The sequence below is a fragment of the Paroedura picta genome, chromosome 11 (genome assembly GCF_049243985.1).
Source record: "Paroedura picta isolate Pp20150507F chromosome 11, Ppicta_v3.0, whole genome shotgun sequence".
In the NCBI taxonomy this organism is placed as follows: domain Eukaryota; kingdom Metazoa; phylum Chordata; class Lepidosauria; order Squamata; family Gekkonidae; genus Paroedura; species Paroedura picta.
The window spans coordinates 31,467,772-31,490,772 of record NC_135379.1 but is presented as its reverse complement, the minus strand read 5'-3'; the positions used below and the strand labels follow the sequence as shown (position 1 = coordinate 31,490,772).

The 23,001-nt window shown below is 38.7% G+C and overlaps 1 protein-coding gene across 2 annotated transcripts in view; it reads left to right on the top strand.

Annotated features, from left to right (window-relative positions):
• The window catches only part of ANKRD28 (ankyrin repeat domain 28), an 84,482-nt gene that overhangs the window by 57,448 nt on the left and 4,033 nt on the right, over window positions 1-23,001 (top strand). For both annotated transcript variants that reach the window (XM_077303356.1, XM_077303355.1), the window contains exons 10-26: window positions 779-893; window positions 1,313-1,395; window positions 3,893-3,956; window positions 4,637-4,705; window positions 6,003-6,143; window positions 8,009-8,120; window positions 8,631-8,657; window positions 10,176-10,250; window positions 10,480-10,681; window positions 14,668-14,755; window positions 15,161-15,278; window positions 15,772-15,991; window positions 18,178-18,265; window positions 18,360-18,443; window positions 21,104-21,249; window positions 21,787-21,869; window positions 22,480-22,562. In XM_077303356.1, coding sequence (XP_077159471.1) covers window positions 779-893; window positions 1,313-1,395; window positions 3,893-3,956; window positions 4,637-4,705; window positions 6,003-6,143; window positions 8,009-8,120; window positions 8,631-8,657; window positions 10,176-10,250; window positions 10,480-10,681; window positions 14,668-14,755; window positions 15,161-15,278; window positions 15,772-15,991; window positions 18,178-18,265; window positions 18,360-18,443; window positions 21,104-21,249; window positions 21,787-21,869; window positions 22,480-22,562 — 1,798 coding nt within the window. The remainder of the gene's footprint in view (window positions 1-778; window positions 894-1,312; window positions 1,396-3,892; window positions 3,957-4,636; window positions 4,706-6,002; window positions 6,144-8,008; window positions 8,121-8,630; window positions 8,658-10,175; window positions 10,251-10,479; window positions 10,682-14,667; window positions 14,756-15,160; window positions 15,279-15,771; window positions 15,992-18,177; window positions 18,266-18,359; window positions 18,444-21,103; window positions 21,250-21,786; window positions 21,870-22,479; window positions 22,563-23,001) is intronic.

Sequence of the window (23,001 nt, the reverse complement as noted above, 5' to 3'; positions counted from 1 at the left end):
TTGAGTGATTCCATTAATAGATTGTTTCGTTTACTTGTGTATCTTAAAATGTGAATTTTTAAACTATGAAGAGTCCCATTCTGAAATCTTCTAATCCATAGTCTATTCTTTCCCTTGGTCAGGTGTAATTCCAGTATGGTCCTGATCCCATAAAGTTCTGGTGTAGTTTACCTTGGACATATCCTTACATTAGACTTCTTGAAGCTAAACTCTGGTACACAGTCCCATTTATCCAGTGCCATGGGTCACCAACATGGTGAAGAGAAGCCTCCCAGGACAGAAAGGAGGTTATTACTCTTTCAAAGTTTTTATATTAGTTAAGCCAGCCAATCAGCTCTGTGCCTGATTATTTTGTGGGTTCAATGTACTGGAGACTTCTCTGAAGCGAAGTATTAGCTCATGTAACATCAGTATTTAGGGTTTTTTCCCCTCTAAATCGCAGGACTGTTTCACATTCAAAGAATAAACAAAATGGCTCAGCCTTCCTTTTTAAAAATGATTACTATAATATAGGAAATATAATTCTCAGTTTCCTTTTGCATTGAGATCTGTGAGCTCCTTGTGTGACAGATCTAAGTCTCACTTGTACAGGATATCCTTGAGTGTGATTTTCATTTCACCTAGAAATAGGAAGGAAAGACCACACAAATCTCTTTCCATATTTTTTTTCAAGCGAGAAGCAGCACAATGAGATGGATACTCATTGTGAAACTTCCTGATCTTTCTTCACATTAATTTCTGCGTAACTAACACAGTTATGTTACAATTGACTTTACAGGAGCTGAAATAGACTGTGAAGATAAGAATGGAAACACACCTTTGCACATAGCAGCCCGATATGGACATGAACTGCTAATCAACACATTAATTACAAGCAATGCTGACACTGCAAAGTAAGTAACATTCAATGATTTGTAGTATTCCAAAATATCTAAGACATATATATGTCTGTCAAGAAAATCATATCGGCCTGTAAATTCCTCAATTCTCGAACATTTAAACCATTCTAACATTGTTTATACTGTCACATACAACATGTTAAGCATGTCAACATAGCCTCCAAAATAAAAAAGCCATTCATATTTCTCCTGTCAACATGCATAAGGCTCACTTTTGAATTGACTGTCATTCCGAAAGACTGTATTGTATTTAGATACAACTGTTTTTGTTCAAATAAGTTAAATGGTTTTCTTAGACAAATAATTCTAAGGGAAATTAAATGTAACCTTATAAATGTGAAATTTGGTGTGACACTTTGGATTACTGGATTGATTGTAATGCGAATGTGATGTCTGATTATGGTGTATCTTAGGCGGGGTATACATGGAATGTTTCCTCTCCATTTGGCAGCATTAAGTGGATTTTCAGACTGTTGCAGAAAACTGCTTTCATCAGGTAAGATCTTTCAAAATTTAATTTTACTTCAGCTCTTTTGTATCATTTTTATGATACTATAGAATATAATAATTGATATAATCAAGGGTTGGGTGCTCAAATGTTGCACTGGAAGGTGATTGGAAGTTTCTGCCACATTACATTGATTGACAAGCCAAAACAGAAAAAAACTCAGCAGGAAGTCCTGACTTCTGGTCCACCAGGAAGCAGAAACCTGGGATAAGATAGAGGGCTACGTGGGAAAGGGACTCCGGTGAGGAAGTGGGAAACATTGAGGCAGCTGAGCGTAGATCGAAAACCAGGCGGCATCACGTCTTGGTGGCATCCGTGCAGAAAAGGTCCCTGTAATGATAAATACAACTGCTCTATGTACAATTCACAGTATATTTGTCTTGCATTTTTATGTTTGTGCTTTTCTCATTACACTGAGTTTGTTTATATTTGAAGCATTAAGGGACATTTGTTCTAAATCCTCCTGTGCCACCATGCTTAAGGACAGCAAGGACAAAGAGTAGTATCTCCCTTGGTGATTTAATCAAGTTTGTTTCCAACAACTCTTGTTTAAGTAGTTTGCTTCTCAATGTATCATCATAAACAAAAATTTATTTATATGTGGTAGTTTGGATTTGTGAATCTGTATGTAACTTTAGTTTTGTCCTTCCTGCCCTTGAAATGCTTTCCTATATTACATACTCTTATCTGAGGATGCGTTAGTTTTAACCTTTCTATATCTAGGAGGCATTTATGCACAGTTGGTCAAATCACTCAAGTGAACAATGCACATGCAGTTTGAAACCTAACCTCTTTACAGCATACAGTGGTTCTTAGTGAGAAAGAAATGAACTTGTCCCTTGATAGAAAGTCTGAAAGTAGCCCAGAATTGCTTGTTACTGTGATATGCAGCTGACAGTGACATTTATAAGTAAGATAAGAATGCAATAGTCAACTTATTTTGTATCTTTTAGTCACTAATGCATTATAGTTTATTGATTGGACAAATTCCTGATGTTTCATGTCTTTGACTATTGTATAGGAATAGTGAGGAGCAAATCAATTTGCGCATCTAGAACTGCTCCAGTTTACAAATAGATACTCACACTCTTCAAATGCAAATAATTTCATTTGGTTAGGTACTAAATAATATGAACCAGAATATCACCAGAATTAAGTGAATGTCCTCATGATAATTTGTAGCTCTCCATGTGCTGTGATATAATAATTCCTGTCCATGAGTTGCCCCTCCTGCTTAGACAGCAGTAGCTGCTGGCTGTAGTCTGTTAATATCCGTGTTTGTGTCTGAAAGTTTCTGCCCTCCAAAATGATGAGCAGTACACTCTGACTAAGTGCTTAGTGGGAATCTCCAGAAACTGGAATATTTGGGGAGAAACTATTACCCCATGAAAAATGTGAATAGGGCATTGCAATAGTGATTTACAAATAGCAGAATTTCAGATCTCTAATACTCTATCTTGTGGTGTATTGTCTCTGTGTTGGTCCCTCAACAGGAGGCCTGGGATAGGTAAGAATATACTGTATTTGTCATTAGAATGTAATCTGACCTCATTTTACTATGGCCTTTCTTTTAAATCATGATTAGCATATTAACTCCCTGAGACAGATAAGTAGACGTCCTTCCACTTTCTGTCATAAGAATATAAGAATAGCCATGCTGAATCAGACCAGTGGTCCATCTAGTCCAGCATCCCATCTCTCAAACAGGCCAACCAGCTTCTCTGGAGGTCCAGCAACCAGATATAGAATTTGAGGCCTTCCCCTGATGCTGCCTTCTGGCACTGGTATCTGGAGGTTTACTGCCTCTGAACATGGAGGTTGCCTTTAGTCACCAGGTTTGATTTAGTCACCATGGCTACTGGCCACTGATAGACCTATCTGCCATGAATCTGTCTAGTTCCCTTTTAAAGCTGTGTATACCTTTAGCCATCACTATGTCCTCTGGTAGCAAATTCATCATTTTAATCACTTGCTGTGTAAAGATTTGTTTTCATTTGTCCACCTGAATCTACTTCCCATCAGCCCCGTTTCTGTACAGAGAGGTAAAACACAAGTGGCTTCCTGCTGGCAAATGGGGGATGGTAAATCTTGCATTTGCAGCCCTCCTCATGGGGAGACCCCTCCCGCATTTTCCCTCTGACCCATCAAGGCTTTTTGCTTTCTGACGAGGCTGCAAGGGAAACAAGCTGAACTCCAAATTTCGCTCCTTGGCTTGTCAATCACAGCAAGCCACCAATCACAACACAGCAGGTATGTCCTGGACTGAAACTTTCTTTCCCCAGCCCCCAAATAATTTTTTTAAAGGCACTTATGTTGCAAGTGTAGGTACATTGTAATTTTAGCTGAATATATGTTTCATAACAAGCTACTTCATAGAGGAAGTGATTTTTTGCTTCAACCACTGTATATAGGCGCATTCTTTTATTTTAAGCATTAAAAACTGGGCAGAAGATACACATTTCAAAGAGGGTTACTTCTTTTGCAGGCTTTGACGTAGATACGCCAGATGATTTTGGCAGGACGTGTCTTCATGCAGCTGCAGCAGGAGGGTGTGTATTTTCATGGTTTCAAGCCACTTTTAAAATTTGTGGTTTGGGAGGATAAAAGGGAATTCTGTCTACAGTCATCCTCATTAACAAGACACCACAAAAACTGCATTGAGGGATTTGTAATATCTGTGTAATATTTAGACATAAATGAACGCACTATGTGATGTTTACTTTTGCATCAATCTTTTTATCATGTAAGGGAAATGTAGGATATTGAAGTATTTAGATAAGCAAAACAGCTTAAGCTTAATTTTGTATTTTCAGTTTCAAAATTTGGCGTTTACAGAGAAGTATTTATTCAAAATATTTAAACTGGTATATTATGAAAATATATAAAGTAATTTTGGAATGATATCTCTGAGAGTATTTACATTCTGCCCTCATTAAGCATAATGGAATGGATGCTAGGGAAGTCTTTTTGCTGTTGTTTAAATGTTTAAAACCTGAACTACGTATATAAAACATTATATTCAATTGATTGTTGACAGTGTATACAGTTGTATATATAATTATGTGTATAAAGTTGTATATATAATTAATCAACTATATCTGTTTAGCCTGTCATGATGGTATAATTTCTGAAAAATATTGTATGATATTTGTAAACCAATGCTGATATGTGTAATATAACATCACTTTTCTTTAAAACAAAGCTTTCACTGTCCAATTTTGTTTTTCAGAAACTTGGAGTGCCTAAATCTGCTACTCAACACAGGTGCAGACTTCAATACAAAAGACAAATTTGGAAGGTAAGTCATAATGATGTTTTTCTGTACACAGAATTTATCAAATAATTTCAATGTCTGCTTACTACAAGAAGTCTGAATACCAAATCTTTATCTTGTTAAATACTTGTCATATATTCATTGTACTATCATAATGATTCAGTGGCTGACATGGGTAGCTTTTAATAGAAACAGTATCCACTGCAGTATCTCAGCTATTTTGACCTTTATTGATAAATTTCAAGGGCAACCAAATTCCTTCGATTAACAATCAAATTTCCATCTATTACTGGGAAAAGGTCAATATTTACCTTGTACTCTGATTAATATTCAAATAAGTATTAGTAAAGAGCAAGAGTTCAGTAGCACCTTAAAGACTAACAAAATTTGTTGCATGCTATGAGCTTTCATAAGTCACTGAGACACACTAAAGCTCATACCCCGACATAAACATCTTTAAAATGCTACTGGACCACTTGCTCTTTTCTGTTGCTACAGACAGACTAACATGGCTACCCATCTTGATCTGTCAAATAAGTATTGTATACTAATATTTAACACTTAGTTGGACTTGCAATTTACTGCCAATTGCTTTTTGTAAATGACCCGGTTCCATTCTCCTTGCCATTATTTACCAATATATGTTGGGATTACCAAGAGAGGCTAAGGGATGTCGTGGTTTACTCTGAAAGGAAGCTTGGGGGGTCTAATTCTTAACTGGCTAGAACATGTATAGGCTTTGAATGCAGAAAGTCACAGATGTTTGTACTGACTATCATCTCAATTAGTCACATGCTTCAAATGAGTCAGGTTTTTTTTGTTTTGTTTTTGCTAATTTTGGAGTTGGTCAGTTATGCCCTAAGAAAACACAAGACCTAGTTTGCATCCTTGTGTACTTCATCGAGGAGGTCTTTGGTTGAGATATTTATTTCCTTTAGACTTTGCCCTTTGCAGAATGCTATATATCTGGTTTTGGTCTCCCTTCATCTCCCACCGAAATCCAAACCTCGTAAATAAAGTTACTCTGTTCATATTGGTTCCCCCTTCCCATTTGCTGCGAGGGAACAACACTGCTCCTTGCCACCCCAACTACTGAGCAGTGTCAACCATATATCCTTACATAAGACCTATTGCCAATGTAAAGGAATGAATGTATACCTGAATTTCATAATTAATATCTGAAAGCCAGTCCAGGATTTTGGCATACATGTATTGAATTTTATGTTTATAGGATTTTAATAATTTCTGAGCTCATATGTTAAGTGTCAGAAGCAACTTTGTTACTATGTACATAATTTTTTTCTTAATAAACATACCACAGAACTCCGCTGCATTATGCTGCTGCCAATTGTAATTACCAGTGCCTGTTTGCCCTTGTGGGTTCTGGAGCTAGTGTAAATGACCTTGATGAAAGGGGCTGTACGCCACTGCACTATGCAGCTGCATCCGATACTGATGGGAAGTAAGTATAGCACAATTTTCAGAATCTTGTTTAAGAATCTCCTTGCCAAGTTGCTAGTCTGAGTAATCATATGCATTGTATTTTTCTCCTTTTTAGTATTACCAGAAACAGTCATTACGTGGTGACAGTTGAACTTTTTTTGTTCCTCATATGTTCATTTTTCTGCACAAGCTAATAGTAGTAATAATGTTTTTGGGACATCCATCTGTCTCCTAAGACTTGAGGGGTCATTATTTTAAAATTGAGTTAAAGATATGACGAAACATCAACTTTAAAGGAAGTTGTCAACATTTACTTTCTTTTTAATTGCGTAGAACTAAAATATTTTCCCCCTGAATAAATGGGAGAAATTTGATGCAACTTTAACTTAGTTATCTGCCTTTATAAAATGCGGAGAGGAATTTGTAGGTTCTGGAGATCCAGTATAGATGAATAGATAAACAGATAAAAGAAACAAATCAGAGCGACAGTGGTAGTGAAAAGAAACTACATATACTTGGAGAGTTTCCCCCTAATTTTCCCTCAATTTCTCCATTCCACCACTAACAATGCAATTCTAAATAGAATTAAACCCTTCTAAGCTCTTAGACCATGAAGTCTGTTCAGGATTGCATTGTAAGAGATAGTACTGCAAATATATTGGCATCATACCTGTGGGCAAACATTATCCATACCCTCTTCATTCCAGTAACTTGTTTTCTTTTATCTAGGTAATTTTTCCCAAAAATAACTGCATGGATTACTAATTACAATGGAATAATTCTTAGGAGTACACAGAATTAATTCCAAGAGCGTTTTTTGGTGGTGCAGTGTAGGATCCGAGGCAGATATATTTTTCAACTCTCTTTTCAGTCTCTCCTGTATTCCTGAATTTCTCAGCTGATTCCGAAGTACCAGAGTACCCATCAAATATGATGTCCTAGTTGACACTGAAATGCCTGTCTATTTTGCAGAGCCAGGAGCTTGAGTTCTAAAAGCGGTGATATTGGGATTTGAAAGTGATTCAAAGAAAGTCCTTTGGAATCCTGAAATGATTGATTTTAGCAGTTCTTCTGAACATATGTTTTTTGGTGGTATACAGACCTTTTTTTATTGCATAAAAAGTAACTGAACGATGTTCACAATTTTAATCCTGTATGTTTGCTAATGAATTCAAGATTGAAAAACCCTTGCTAGATGAGTTTTTTTACATTACCCATTATTTTTAACAGATGCACATTAGGTTCTTTTAAGTAGAGTAATTGGTTGAGAACCACTGATCTATCAGATACTCTGGTGCCAAATCAGGTAGGGCTTTTAAGGTCACAACCAACACCTTGAATTGGGCTTGGGAGCAGCTCTTGAACCATCATTTTGGAATGCATATTTAGAAGGAATTTGCTATAGTCCAAAAAAGCATTAAATATTAAGAAAGTATATTCTAGAATGTCAGCTAGAAAAAATGTAAGGGCTTACTATTTCTGTTCACTTCAGATAAGGAACGTTCACAGCATTTTCAGAAGTACTGTTGTTAACTTGTATGGGTCTAATTCAAAACCATAGCAGCATTGAACACACGGACAGTGTTTTCACATTTGATTATACCGGTTGCCTAAACTGAAAGGAGACTGCTTTCAGGGTTCCTGGGTTCTTTCTCAGCCAGGGTTTCGGATTGGATTATAGATATAGATATATAGATATGCCTATATATTTCTGTGGTGTGACTTCTGGTGCCATGGCTTCCGGGAGTGTGGCAGGGAGATGTGGCCTGCTGTCGTCACTTCTGGGGTTTTTCAAAGCCTGAAGAATGTTTCAGGGCTTTCTCAAGAGTAAAAAGGTTGAGAAAGGCTGCTCTAGTTGCTCAAAATACCATTTATGTTTCATAGGTGCCTGGAATACTTATTAAGAAATGATGCAAATCCAGGTATTCGAGACAAGCAAGGATACAATGCTGTTCATTATTCTGCTGCTTATGGTCATCGCTTATGCCTTGAATTGGTAAGTGAACTTAACTATGAAAACTGTATAGCAGGAAATATGTGTAATTTTTTTATTTATTTTTTGTATTATTGAGACAGTATGTGTAGGGAAGTTTTTGTTTTGAAAAGAGCATTATTTGTGAAATTAGTAGCACAGTTTGTGGCTTGTTTTATGTATTTAAAATTAAGGTGGAGACCAAAGTCTTACTTACGGAATATTTGAGAGCCTGGGTTGCCTAGTGGGATTTTAAACTTTTTTCTTTGCACTGCAAGTCCTTATGTTGTATCACAAATGACTCTAGAAACTTCCAAAACAGGTTTGCCTTACGTTGTGAAGAACTGGTGTTAGGGAACACATGAAATAGAAAATAGATCTGCTAAGAATTATACATACTTGGATTACTGTTTGTTTGTGCATATTAATTTAAGTTGGGAAATGGGGGGGAGTTTGCCTTTGAATGCTAGTATTGGTATGCTAGAGCTCTTAATGTATTGTAGCATTTAATTTGAAAGCATGATTTCATTTCAGATTGCCAGTGAAACGCCTCTAGATGTGGTAAGTATAAAGATATCTGGTATGAAAATACCTATATAATTTCAACATTTTATACCCTAGTAATAATAAAAGTGCATACTTTCCTGAAATGTGTGTGTTGTGCTGTCAAGTTGCTTCCGACTTATAGCGGTCCTGTGAATTAATGACCTGCAAAATGTCCTATTTTTATACATCAATATTTACTAACCTCAGAAAAACCAAGCTACTTGACTAAAATTGGAAAATAGCTAATTTATCAAAAGTCCAGAATACCTTGGAAAGCGTATTATGCCCATTCGTGAATCAGTAGAGGCAAAATTGGATTCCCCCCTTCCCAAAGTTCCCAGCCTAACTTACTTGCTGTAGTGTAGGCAAGTAATAGTGACAGTAGTCCAAATGGAAGAAGAAAGGAATTTCCCTGCCTGTTTTTTCTTCTCTCCCTAATATATGTCATAGCTAGGAGGAAAGATGTTCTTCCATGCCTCTTTCTCTTCCTGGGAAATATAGTTTCATGGATCCCTGACAGAATGTCATAAATCTACAAGAGCTGCATTTCCCAAGGCATATTCAACACCTCAGATGCTGTCAAAATAGTATCTTGAGTACCAAGGAGGGTAGTTAAAGAGACTTCTTCAGAGATTGGTGAACATCTTAATGGGTTTTCCGACCAATCACTCAGGGAGGCAGGACTAAGCTTCTTTACGGTTCCTGTCTCCTTGTGTAGGACAACACCCAAGTGTTGTCCCACACTCCTACTCCTACCTCAGTGCACCTATTCCATTCCTGTTAAAAGTACCAGAGTTATAATTCCTAAGTTGGTTGCAAGTATATGTTTCTATACAGTTAAGATTAGTTCTAGGAGTCCCAAAACTGACTTGGGGATTGTCCCACATGAGGAGACAGGAAGTGGAAAGAAGCTTAGTCAGTCAGTAACCTTTTATTGGCATAAAAGGTTTTTATATGTCTTATACATATTTTATGCCAATAAAAGGTTACTGACTGACTGAAGAAGCTTAGTCCTGCCTCCCTGAGTGATTGGTGGGAAAACCCATCAAAATGTCCTCCATACCTCAGAAGAGAAGGACCTTTGTTGGTATCAATGGTTATTTTCACTCCTTTGACCTTTTGGCTTCAGAAGTCATCAGTTTCTGCAGCAGCAGAAAGTAATTTGGAGGTGAAGAGGAAATTCATGTCAAAGGTATGTTCGGAGCCAGTTAAGAAACCAGAGGTGTAGCCCTCAACTTTGCACTGAAGCCAAGCTTTAAGAGCTGCTGAATAAAATTCTAGCACTGGGATTGGAAACTAGTGTCATCTGTTCTTGAGACCGTTTCCAATATGAGCATGTGAAGACAAAATATGAATGAAGATTTATACACTTTTAAAAATGAAATAGATTATGCAATTGAACTAAAACAAAAAACAAAAAAAACGAATCCACAACTTGGTGCTTCAACTGTCAGTGAACTCATATGTTCCTGCTGTGTATCTATCAGCTTAAAAATAATAAATTGTGCTGTCAACTATCTTTTTTCTGTTTAGCTAATGGAAACTTCAGGAACTGACATGCTGAATGATTCAGACAGCAGGGCACCAATTAGTCCATTGCACTTAGCTGTAAGTAATCAGTTCAACAAATATTGATTATTGATCTATTTTAAAGCACACACACAATTTTTCTGGATGATTTAACAGAGCTTTGACTCACATTTGAAGTTTGTATAGAGGTCAGTAACTTCTGACACTTGCTAATGCTTCAGACTTTTAAAAATTGACTTCAGATCTGATTTTTTGATATTTGATTCTGATTATGTGTTGTCGTAGCATCTCTGTTAACATTTTTCAGGCCTACCATGGACACCATCATGCTTTGGAAGTGTTAGTGCGGTCTTTGTTGGATCTTGATGTCCGGAACAATAATGGAAGAACGCCTTTGGACCTTGCTGCTTTTAAGGGACATGTTGAATGTGTGGATGTACTCATTAATCAGGGAGCATCTATCTTGGTGAAAGACTATGTTGTAAAGCGAACACCAATACATGCTGCAGGTAAATCATTTGAGGTTTAATTTTTTAGTTATACAAGGTATTAAATAGAAAAATGAGATAGCTCTGATCAGATCTCCTACTGTTGGTGGTTCTTAAATTGCTTAGGTTTAATATTTATTAAAAGCTTTGTATTATGTGGATCCATTGTGCTAATGTAGGCATTTTTCTCCAGCAGAAAGTCTTCTCCTGGTGCAAAAAGGAGCCATTTGTAAATGGGAAAGGCTCTTTCTGCTAGAGGAGATCACCTCCAGTAGTACAACAGATTTCCAGGATCCAGCCCTAACAAATGTATTGAAGCATTGATCTTTTGTGAGTAAGAGCCCACTTGATGAGATCCATGAAATGAAACCTCTCTCCGTGAAATACATATTTAGCAGAGGGAAAGAAAAAAATGTGTTAAAAGCCCATGCAAGAATTATCGACCTATTGATACATACTAATTCAGCAATTTCTTGTTGGAGTATTCCTTTGAAGTTCCTTGGTTTAAAACAGCATTTAAAGGTTAGCATTGGTGCGTCCCATGAATTAAAATGTTTTCCCCAGGACTCTGAATGTTGCCTCTTTTGAGCTCAATTTTTGTCCATTTATTCTTTTATGTTAAGATCAATCCATTTATCATAACTAGCTACAGAGGTTATTGTTGACAAATAGTAGTGTATATCAAGTAGGTGGATAAACAGATGAACAGGCCTCTGATCATATGGTTGATCAGAATCTCAGGAATTTGAGATTGGTCTTTGATTCCTCTCTTAAAATATAGGCTCAGATCGAAAAAGTAGCACACCTGTTGTTTTTCCATCTTCGCCAGGCAAAGCTACTAGTGCCCTACCTGACCCTGGAAAACCTAATCACTGTGCAACAGTCACCTCTAGGCTAGATTACTGTAACTCCACTGTATGTGGGCCTATCAACTGTGCAACAGTCACCTCTAGGCTAGATTACTGTAACTCCACTGTATGTGGGCCTATCCTTAGCCTTGAACCAGAAATTGCAACTGTTACAGAATGCAGCTGCTCAGGTCCTTACCAGGACACCATGGAGGACCCATATACAACCTGCCCTTCAGCAGCTGCATTGGTTGCTGAGTGAATTCCGGATAAAGTTTAAGGTTTTGGTTTTAACCTTCAAGGCCATTTGCGTATCTAAGAAACCATCTCCCCCACTATGCCCCTAACATTAAGATCAGATATTAACATATTGGTGGTCCCTGGCCCAAAAGAAGTTTGTTTGGCCTCAGCCAGGGCCTTTTTGGCCATGGCCCCAGCCTGGTGGAATGAGCTGCCAATTGCGACCCGGGCTCTGATAGATCTACCTAAGTTCCACAGGGCCTGTAAAACAGCGCTCTTCCATCAGGCTTGTAGTTGAGGCCAGAGCAAGCCAGTGCAGCCAGTAAAATTTATGGGCCTACCTCCATTCATCTCTGGGGTACTGAAAGATAAACTCAAAAAGGGGAAATCAGAGCACTGCAATTTATGTTTTAATTGTAATTTGAATAGCACACATGTTGAGCTGGAAGCACACATGATTAGACTAAATGGCCTGCATGGCTCCTTCCAACTTCATGATTCTATATTGTATGATGTGAACCACCCTGAGCCTGTTTACAGGGAGGGTGCTCTATAAAGCCACATTATAATAATAGAAGATAGCTGTTACTAGTAGATATGAGGATAAAGTTGGCATCTGAGCTTGTTGCCTATTTGTTGCTCCTGGCAGTTTTCTCTCAGAAAACCCTCCAAAACAAACCCGTCCCTGGGAGAAGGTAGGCAGGTACGATGGCGGAACATTGAAGGCGGGGATAGCGCTTCTTCGCCTCCACACATGTCTTTTGCTGGTGGCCTGCTGGTTGCTCTCCTTTAGCTCACACTTTTTAGGCTGGGAAATTCACTTTACGCGATTCCCCAGCTACGCTTTAAAATTGGAGGATATAGCTAGCGGTTTGCTGCTTGGATGCGGGATGTTGGAACGTCCAAAATGTGACGTCTTCACCAGGTAAGCATTTCACTATATTTATGGTATACGGAAAGGCCCTAAGTATCTGTTTTTTCCCTACCAGGTCTGTGTGAAAGAAATCTAGTTTGGGCTGGCTTGAGGTAGAAGCTTGAGGTAGATCAGTGGTCCCCAACCTTTTTATCACCGGGGACCGGTCAACGCTTGACAATTTTACTGAGGCCTGGGGGGGGGGGGGTAGTCTTTTGGCGAGAGATGCCGCCGCCTGAGCCCCCGGCTCCACTGCTTTCCTGCCAGCACCCCTGACTTCCTGCCGCCCGCCCTGTTGTTAATCTGTCTTGGGTCAATAGGTTTTATATTGAGTACCAGCCTGGGTGCAAGCCTATGTCCAAGCTATTAGAGCAGATGTGGTTATAACATAATGCTTGCCTATAGACAGTGAATTGTGTGGTGGTAGCTGGAAGCATATAGATTTTATGTAACATTTGGTAGATTTTGGTATTAGGTGTTCATGTGTCTATCAGGTAGTAGTACAGTAATTTTCATAAAATTTCCTCTTACCACCAGTTATACCTGTTGTGAATGGTCAGTCACTGCTTATAGTTGTAATCAGTGTTAGAACTATATCTCTTACATGTCAGGATTTTTGTTAACCTAGTCTTCACAAACTATTTTCCTATTCCTCTGCTGTGTTTTGCTTTTACTTCATGTATCTGATGAAGTGGACTATAATCCGTAAAAGCATATGCTTCAATAAATCTATTAGTTTGTAAGGTACCACGAGACTACTTTAATTTGCTGCAACAAGCCAATGTGGCCACCCCATTTGAATTTGTCCATAAGGTAACATAATGTGAATATGCTAGAAGCAAACAGTTTTTTACACTTTAGATGTGATAATCAATCTATGTTAATTTGTGAACTGGATCTCAGACCTCAGTTTTTAACATCAAACCAGGACTTCCTGGACAAAAACTGCATGGTCAACTAAAAATGCTGTCAGCTAGCAGCCATTTCCATTAATTAGAAATAAATATTGCATCATGGAGGAATTTGGTGGTGGAATTGATTTTTATTATTTTATTATTATTATTGTTTGTTTTGTTCTGTCTTTCATGCCCATTGCAAATTTGGTCAAGGGACGGACACAGCCACAAGATTTTCCTCTTGGGATGAAATAGCTGCCAGTTTTCAAAAACAGTAGTTAGTTTCCAGTTGTTAGCTTCATAATATCTATTTAAAAACTTAAAGTACATTCTTCCTGTCTGTGTCTCCCAATTTAAAATTGGATTGTGCATGTTCTATTTTTTAAAAATTGTGTATGTGATGAGCAGGGTTTCTAAACCAAGGTTTTGTGAAATCCTGGGGTTTCTTGATGGCCCTGTAAAGGTTTCCTGAATGGGTGGGAGTTAATTCATTTTTAATATATTTTTGTAATTTGTTAAACATTAATCAGGTGATATGACAATAGATGGTCATGCCAACCCACCCATCTATCCCAGAATGGCCAGTGATGGGCCTGGAGGGGGTGGGAAGGGGAGGGGCCCCAGATAGGCATGTACACAGCAATGCTTCTTAACCATATTCTGCATGATCACACCGCTTCTGGGGTTTCTTGAAGCCTGAAGAATGTTTCTGGGGGTTTTCAAACAGTAAAAAGGTTGAGAAAGGCTGGTGATGAGGCTTGCTAATTAGATGGAAGGTGGCTAGTTGCAGATGGATGAATAAAATAAATTTTATAAGGGGTGAGTACCGTGTGTGTGTATAGTTTTATAATTCAGAAATATCGTTGCCATATTTTTATTTATTTATTTATTTAGATTTATATACCGTCCTCCCCGAAGGTTTAGCTGATATATTCTTAGCATTGAATACTGTTAACATATATTGAAGATTTTGAAGAGATTTGACTTGGTGTAAAACCAGTTTTTAGTGACTTTCTGAAAACTAATATCCAAGTGTTGATTTAGAACTCCTTTTTCTGTTTTTACCCAATGATTATGCTCTTTCTGATGTTTTATGTTAATATTTTACAGCCACGAATGGTCATTCAGAATGCTTACGGCTGTTGATAGGAAATGCAGAGCCACAGAATGCTGTGGACATTCAAGATGGAAATGGACAGTACGTTGCACACTTTTTTGAAGGGGGGTTCTTTTTTGTCTCAACAGGTTCTAGTAGTTGCATTATTCTAGTGAGTTAATTCAAACAGCTGAATTGTGAGATTGGCTTAGGGTGATCTTCAAATAATTGTGGAAATATCAAAGCAACTTTGCTGTTGTCCCTTGTTGGCTGCTACAGTATAATTCTGTAAGGGACATCACAGCATGTTGCGCATAGTGATTTTACTTGTTTATGTGCTGCCTTTGGTGCATAGTCAGTTGTGCAACTGGCTTCACTTGTTCATATCCCAGGACTGCTGGTTATATGGCAGGGATGTCCTCAGGCCTGTATTTGCTAATGTTCTTCCCTGCTGTCTTACTTACTGTGGAAATCTATATGTTCTCATTTAGTTTTTTACTCTTCTAGAACTCCTTTGATGTTGTCTGTTCTCAATGGGCATACAGATTGTGTCTATTCACTGCTTAACAAAGGAGCAAATGTAGATGCCAAAGATAAATGGGGAAGAACAGCACTGCACAGAGGGGTAAGAGAAACCATTGCCACTATTCTGTCCTAATCCCCTTTTTTTTGAGAAACAGAAGCACGTATGAGCTTTTACTTTTTCTAAAGAGAATTACATAAACTTGGTTGCATTTGTGGCTTGTAGGTACTACCTGCCTTTCTTTGAAGATGATTGAGTAGGACAATACTGTCGACTTTAATGAGGAAATTTCTTTATTGAAATGCAAGTCCTTGAGATGCAACAGAGAAATTTCCCGTCATAAGTTCCCAGACAAACCACTGAGAGGCAATGTTTTGGTGTCTTTATGCAATGCTTATGGAACCTAATGAAGCGATTATCATCACAAAATAGAGACCGGGGTGGGGGGGCATCACCAGTTGAGATCTGTTCTCTCACATAGCTATTTGAGTTGTGCACTCCTGTTATGGTAGAGAATTTAAAGATCACAGGCAGTTCTTGATTTTCAATTGATTCATATCAGCGCCTGCCGAAATATGTGTGTTGTATTTTGCAGGCAGTTACTGGGCATGAGGAATGCGTAGAAGCACTGCTTCAGCATGGTGCTAAGTCTATACTACGAGACTGCAGAGGACGGACACCTATACATTTGTCAGCTGCGTGTGGACATATTGGGGTACTAGGAGCGCTCTTACAGCCAATGGCATCTGGGGAGCCAGTACCTGCCCTAGCAGACAATCAGGGATACACGTCATTGCACTGGGCCTGTTACAATGGTAAATACAGTTGTGTACCAGATAATGCTATAATTGACAAACATTGTTGGATGCTGGCACCAGGTTTAACTGCATCAGAGAATTAAGCAATATCACCTCCATTCCTTAGTTCAGCCTTTCTCAACCTTTTTACCATTGTGAAACCCTTGAAACAGTCTTGAGGCTTTGAGAAACTCCAGAAGTGGTGCAATCATGCAGAGTATGGTTGGGAAGCATAGCTGTGTACTATGCCCACCTGGGGCCCCTCCTCTTCCCACCCCCTCCTGGTTATGATTCACTGTTTTGAGTGGGGGAGGTTGACATGACCAAATATGGCTATATCACGATAAATGTTTAACAGATGTTAAAAATATATTAAAAAATAACTCCCACCCATTGAGGAAACCCTTCCAAGGCTGTAAAGAAACCCCAGGGTTTTATGAAACCATGGTTGAGAATACCTGTTTTAGTTAAATGCCTGTAAAAAGTGTGTCGGATAAAACACAACAGAACACATTTTAGCTGACCCAAGAACAAGTAGGGAAGACTTTATCTGATTCCCTTTCACACTGTAGTTCTTTATTTCTTGTGGCTTGTTATCTATAGAGATCCCATAATCCCTCTGCAAGAGATTTCTGGAAAACTGGAAGCCACTCTTAGTGTTGGGGAACCAATGGCTGTGTTTTGGAAACAAATGGAAATTTGGGGGAGTTTAAAATTTATGCTGTTAAAATCTAGACTTAAATCACCACTTTAATAACAAAACATTTGCAATTTATAAATTAAATCCTGTATAAAATTGTACATTTTGGCATATTTACGCAAGTCAAAATATAAATGACTTTTCTTTCAAGAAGTAAAAATAGCAAATATACACGTCCTATTTACTACGAATTTTTAATAATTGAAAAGATATAGTATTTTGAATAGAAACATTCTCAGATAGTCACTCAGATAGTCACTACCAGCATGTTTGGAGAGCAAGTGAAACGTAACTTTAATATTGAAAATAGTAAACTCTTCAATAATGTATAATCATCAAACATTATATTAATAGTTGGTAAAAATAATCATGCACACTCAAACAGTAAGCTGATTCTTGAAAAGTTGTTGTAGACAGGAATTATCTTCTCTTGCTACAGATTGTCTGACATAAAAATGCTCATTAGTGAGTAAAACCTTGTCTTAAAAATTTCACTTATTCCAAAAGATTTTTCAGAGTATTTTTCAGTGCTGAACAATTTCCCGCATTTTCAGGGAGGGAAAGAGAAGTCAAAAAGAGCTGTTGTTTGAAATGAAAAGATCTGCCAATACCTTCTGTCAGGAACCACAAGATCCAAGTGACATCACCATGAGCCCCTGCCATGATAATTGTAATCCATGGACATCAGGAGAGACACAGTTTTGGCCACCCCGGGTTTGATGGATTCTGTTTTTCTGTTTTTCCGCTCAAACTAGCAATAATTGGACCCACTGGTCCAACGGTGGTATTAAACAGTTCCAGCTCAATCTCTTCACACCTCCTAGCTCATTGCCATGTATGAACTGGTAGCCAGGGAACCTAACAGAACAATAGAAGCATCCAGCATAACTACAGAATTATTTCCAGAATCGAGCAGTTCCCTGCAGTGCCCTGTTACGGAGACCTACAGCTGGTCATGGAGTCTGAAAGAAACAGCCAGTTGCCAACCACACATGCTAGTAAATCCTTTAGTACAGGCAGGAAAAAGATGTCTCAGTGCATAGACAATAAACAATTTTTCGGTATCAATAGGGTGAGTTCATGAATTTCTTATACACTTGGTTTCAGCACTGTGTAACTATTATGGTAGTTAGAGTAAATGTATGGAAGTGTTGCAGCTATCCACTAAAAGTCATCCAAGACCATGTTACCAGACCCAACCTTTTATTCACTTATGAGCATTGCTAGCAGTTGACTTCCAACCACATAAACAGCTAGAAATTTATCAAATCCTCCTGTTATTCTGGCTGCTTTTTGGAAAAGAGGCTTTGCTTATGTGCTCCTTTTCCCTTTCTATGGTTAGTAATGGATGCCGTCTGACAGGGAGAAGAAAGATAACATTCTGAGTGTGTCAGAATCTTGCATGGTTTCTAAGGTGGCACATCATTTAATAACAGACCAGAGTCTATTCACGTTTTTAGAAGTTAAGTCTTCCAGTAGTCTTATTTTACACTTGCTATTGTAGGTCACGACAGTTGTGTGGAACTTCTTTTGGATCAGGAAGTGTTCCAGAAACTGGAAGGGAATTCCTTCAGCCCATTGCATTGTGCAGTGTAAGCAACTTCTTTATTACTATGGCAGATATTATTACAGATTTTAACGAAGTTCATTTATTTTGGAAGTAATTGTTTTTTAAATTTTTGATAGGATCAATGATAATGAAGGTGCTGCAGAAATGTTAATTGATACACTAGGATCAGGCATTGTAAATTGCACAGATGCAAAAGGAAGGTAAGGTTGTAAATGTTGCATTAAAATGTATTCTTTGTTTTAAAATCTGCTTCTCTGTTTTTTGTAATAAAATTAAGGCCTTTTTGAATGAAATATGCATACAAAATACAGCAGGAACTACACCTTTAATGTAGTGCAAAGGTGCCCCTTATGTAGGTAAATAGCTTCTTAAATTGTGCCCAAAACATAACAGATAGTTATGGGTAACAAATCTTACTCTATCAAAAGATTTACCTTTACCTTGTTTGCAAGTTACTGTTTCTGGATTCTCCTTAAGGCCAGCTCATTGACGTAATTTGTATTTGCACATAGATATGTTATTGTATGAATAATCAATATATTTAATTTTCAACATGGCCAAATCTCTGAGCAGTTTCTGCAAATGTAGTGAGTTATATCCACTCCTGGATATTGTGGGGGAAATGTAGTGTCACTTCTGCTCAATCATAGATGTTGCAGAGGGAAAATTTAAAGTGCTAAATATCAAAATGGAAATCAAATAATGTGTAGATGACTTTCTTTAATTTGGAGTCCCCAAGGATAAAAAGCCCAGTGCAGATTCACCCCTAGTGTGGTGTAGGTCAGGGTTAGTCAACCTGTGGTCCTCCAGATGTCCATGGACTACAATTCCCATGAGCCCCTGCCAGCATTCATGGGAATTGTAGTCCATGAGGACCACAGGTTGACTACCCCTGGTGCAGGGTTTCCGAATGAGAATCTGAGAGACCCAGCTTTAAATCCCCGTTTTGCCCCTTTCAGTCACACACACCTTGGTCAGTCACAAACACTCAGCCAAATGTACCTTACAGGGTTCTTGTGAGGGTAAAATAAGAAGGGAATGTAAGCTGCTTTGTGTCCACAGTATAAGAAAAGGTGGGGTACATGAAGTAAATTGTCACTATAACTGAAGATGGGGAACAAATTAAAGGTAGGTTGGTTGATAGGTGAGAAAGAGAAAAGGAAGCAGGGGAAGAAGAAGAAGAGTTGATTCTTATATGCCGCTTTTCTCTACCCGAAGGAGTCTCAAAGCAGCTTACATTCATCTTCCCTTTCTTCTCCCCACAACAGACACCCTGTGAGGTAACTGAGGCTGAGAGAGCCCTGATATTACTGCTCGGTCAAAACAGCTTTATCAGGGCTGTGGTGAGCCGAAGGTCACCCAGCTGGCTGTATGTGGGGGAGCACGGAATCAAACCCTGCTCGCCAGATTAGAAGTCCACGCTCCTAACCACTACACCAAGCTGACTGGAAGGATATGAAGGCTGCCAGGAGGAGGAAAACAGAAAATCATGTGAAGAGTGGTACACAGGAGAAAGTGAATTGACACCATCAAGTCCAGACATGTTCCATAGGGCGGTGGTCCCCAACCACCAGCCTGGCACTGGGCCGCGAAGGCCCTGGCTCTGCAGGGCCGTGCCAGCAGCACATGCGTGTTTGCGCCATGCGCGGCCACAAAACGTGCACACAAGGCACTCCCGTGCATGCGTGCATACGCAGCCGAGTCGTGCATGCGCATCTGTGCCATGCTCAGCCATGCATGCACGTGTGTGGACACGCATGGTGCAAACACGCATGCGGGCATACACGGCTGGGCGATCGCCCTCCCTGCCGCTGCCGGTCCGCAGCCTGAAAAAGGTTGCGGACCACTGGCCTAGGGTATAACTAGGCCTGGCTTTGTGGCCAGCACTGTGTAACTGACTCCAGTCCTGCAGACAGCACCACATGACTAAGTCCTGCCTAGGCGGACAGCTAATGCTATCTAGAGCTTTCCCCGGAGGAGGTTGCTGGAGGAGGAAAAGTCAAAGAATGACTGAAGCTGACAAAATGGTCAGTGGAGGTTAATGGAAATTCTGAGCTATGGTTTACTTGTGCAAGATCCAAACAATATAGAGGCAGTGTTTTTAGAAATGTGGAAACCTGGAAAAAAATGTAAATTCTGAATACTTCATAGAATCCACCCCACAGACAATGCTTATAGGTCTGTTTTCTTCTTATTGATTTAATAACATAAAATTAATCCTCTAAAACTTGAATAACACATAAAATTGTTCAGTTTGACACATTGCATATTTTGAATGAGCAAAGCTTTGTCTTAAACAACATTTCATTCATTCCAAACGATTTTTCCATATTTTCTCCTCCCCAGCCAGGTCCTACATTTGGTTCACCAAACATTTGAAAGTGTGTCATACACCTTGTGGTTGTCTTAGATGATTAGCCAGAGCTACCCAAATGGTTTTTCTCTGGCAGTGTACCCAATATTTAGCTGTGGGAAGTGTTGATTCTAAAGTGTTGGTTCAGTATTCAAGACTGGAACCTTGGTCTGAATAATTGTAGTCTGTTCTGTTCACTTTCACATACACCCTTCTGTGTTCACTTTCCTTGTATTCTCCTGTAGCTCTATTTTCTCCCCAACCCAGAATAAGGCAGGTTATGTAATTCAATAGATGTAGCTTCATTTTGCCCGTTTGCTATTATAGAAAAAAAATAACATTACTGTATGACATGTGTACCAATACCATTTTTAGTATAATGTGTTAAATATTTAGCATGCTATTAAGCATGGTTTGTACAATTCATGCTTCTGAGTAGAATCTTATTGAGGCCTTCTAATTCGCCCACTTTTCAAAATGTGCTGTTCTTTCCTCCTTTCTCCTCAGAACGCCCCTCCATGCTGCTGCTTTTACAGACCATGTAGAGTGCTTACAGCTTTTGCTCAGCCATAATGCACAAGTAAATTCTGTAGATTCTTCTGGGAAGACTCCCCTGATGATGGCTGCAGAAAATGGACAAACAAACACAGTCGGTAAAAAAAATCCCTGTGACTTCTCATTACTAATAATCAGTAAATATGCTATTGTAGAGAACAAAATTCCTCTTTAGCATTGCAAAGGGTTGTGTGCAAGTAGTGAAAGCAAACTGGCTCATCAGTCACAGTAGCTTTCTGTTAATGTTTTAATTGTTTTTAACAACTACAGGGGCAAAGCAAGAAAAAATAACAGATACACCCCATAGAATTTTAAAGCAACCATAATTTCCTTCAAACCAGTATTTTTCTCCATTTTTCAGTGGCCTTAAAGGGGTTAGAAGATCTGTAGGGTGGTAAAAACAACAGTGTGGTGGGACATCTTTATGGTCTGATAGAGCTGAGAATAACCTCTATTGAGGAGTTTTACTGTATACTTGTTTTTCATAGATTCAGGTTGGTAGCCCAGTTTGAATCCAGTGGCACCTTTAACACCAACAAAGTTTAATCCTGCATGGTTCACTTGTTTTTTATAGTTATCCAAAGTTTCACTGTAACTCTTCCTTTTGAATTAATATTAGCCTTTATGTCTTTCAGAGGTGTTGGTAAGCAGTGCTAAAGCTGATCTGACCTTACAAGATAAGTGTAAAAACACAGCATTGCATCTGGCTTGCAGCAAGGTATGTACCATTTTTCAGCTTGGGTCTTCAGTCATTTATAGGTGCCCTTGTTCTTAGTAGTGCTGTTAATTTTATGGAAGGGGATTTTCTCAAATACAGCAGCAGTGGAGCATTTGAATTGCAACAGGAAATAGTCCTACGTTTTTAGCCTGTGAACATTGTGGAAGTGCTTTACCTTCCTTACGTTATAGCCAGTTTGGTGTAGTGGTTAGGAGCACAGACTTCTAATCTGGCGAGCAGGATTCAATTCTGGGCTCTCTCACCTCACCCAACTCACAGGGTGTCTGTTGTGGGTAGAAGAAAGGGAAGGCGATTGTAAGCTGCTTTCTTCGGGTAGAGAAAAGCGGCATATAAGAACCAACTCTTCTACTACTCTGAAAAAAATTGTGACGCAAATAATTTAGGAGTTTCAGACTGAAACAGGTTTTTTTCCTAAGGATGTTGCTTAAGGTTGACCAGTGGTTTTAACTCTTTACTGGTGTCATTCCATAGATTGAGCAGACAGTACTTGTAGTAACAAGAGAGACTGATCTTATGCTAATGATAAGGGAAAGTGTATTTTTAAAGGAAGGAAGGATGTGTGTGTTAAAGGTATACTTGCTGTCTTTAGGGTCATGAAACTAGTGCCTTGTTAATATTGGAGAAGATTACAGATAGAAATCTCATCAATGCCACCAATGCAGCCTTGCAAACGTAAGTAAAGATTTAGTTAGAAGTACTTCAGCTTTGCCAAGGATAGGTCTGTCGTGCTTCAATGCACTGGTTTCTTTTGTTTTTGTTGTAGAAATAAAAACATTTTGATTTTAAGAAGTATATTCCTTCCTGTAGAAAGTTGTTGATGCTTGCTTGTATTAATGACCTTAATGAAAATCAGCTCCAGTTGCTCACAAAATCATCTGGTTTTCAGGTGATTATTGTTTTGGTGCCCTTCTTCTGGGGCAGTGAGTGATCGAACTACCCTAAACAATTGTGCTGGGTGTGAGTTTGCAGATATGATCAAAAACAATTAAACGTTGCATTTTACTGATTTCACCACCATTTCATAGGCTTTAATAAGCATCTTATGAGATATTCTCAAAGCTTCGTCGCGAGTCTTCCTTCAAACTTGCTCTAGTTGTCTTAGTTCTTGTTT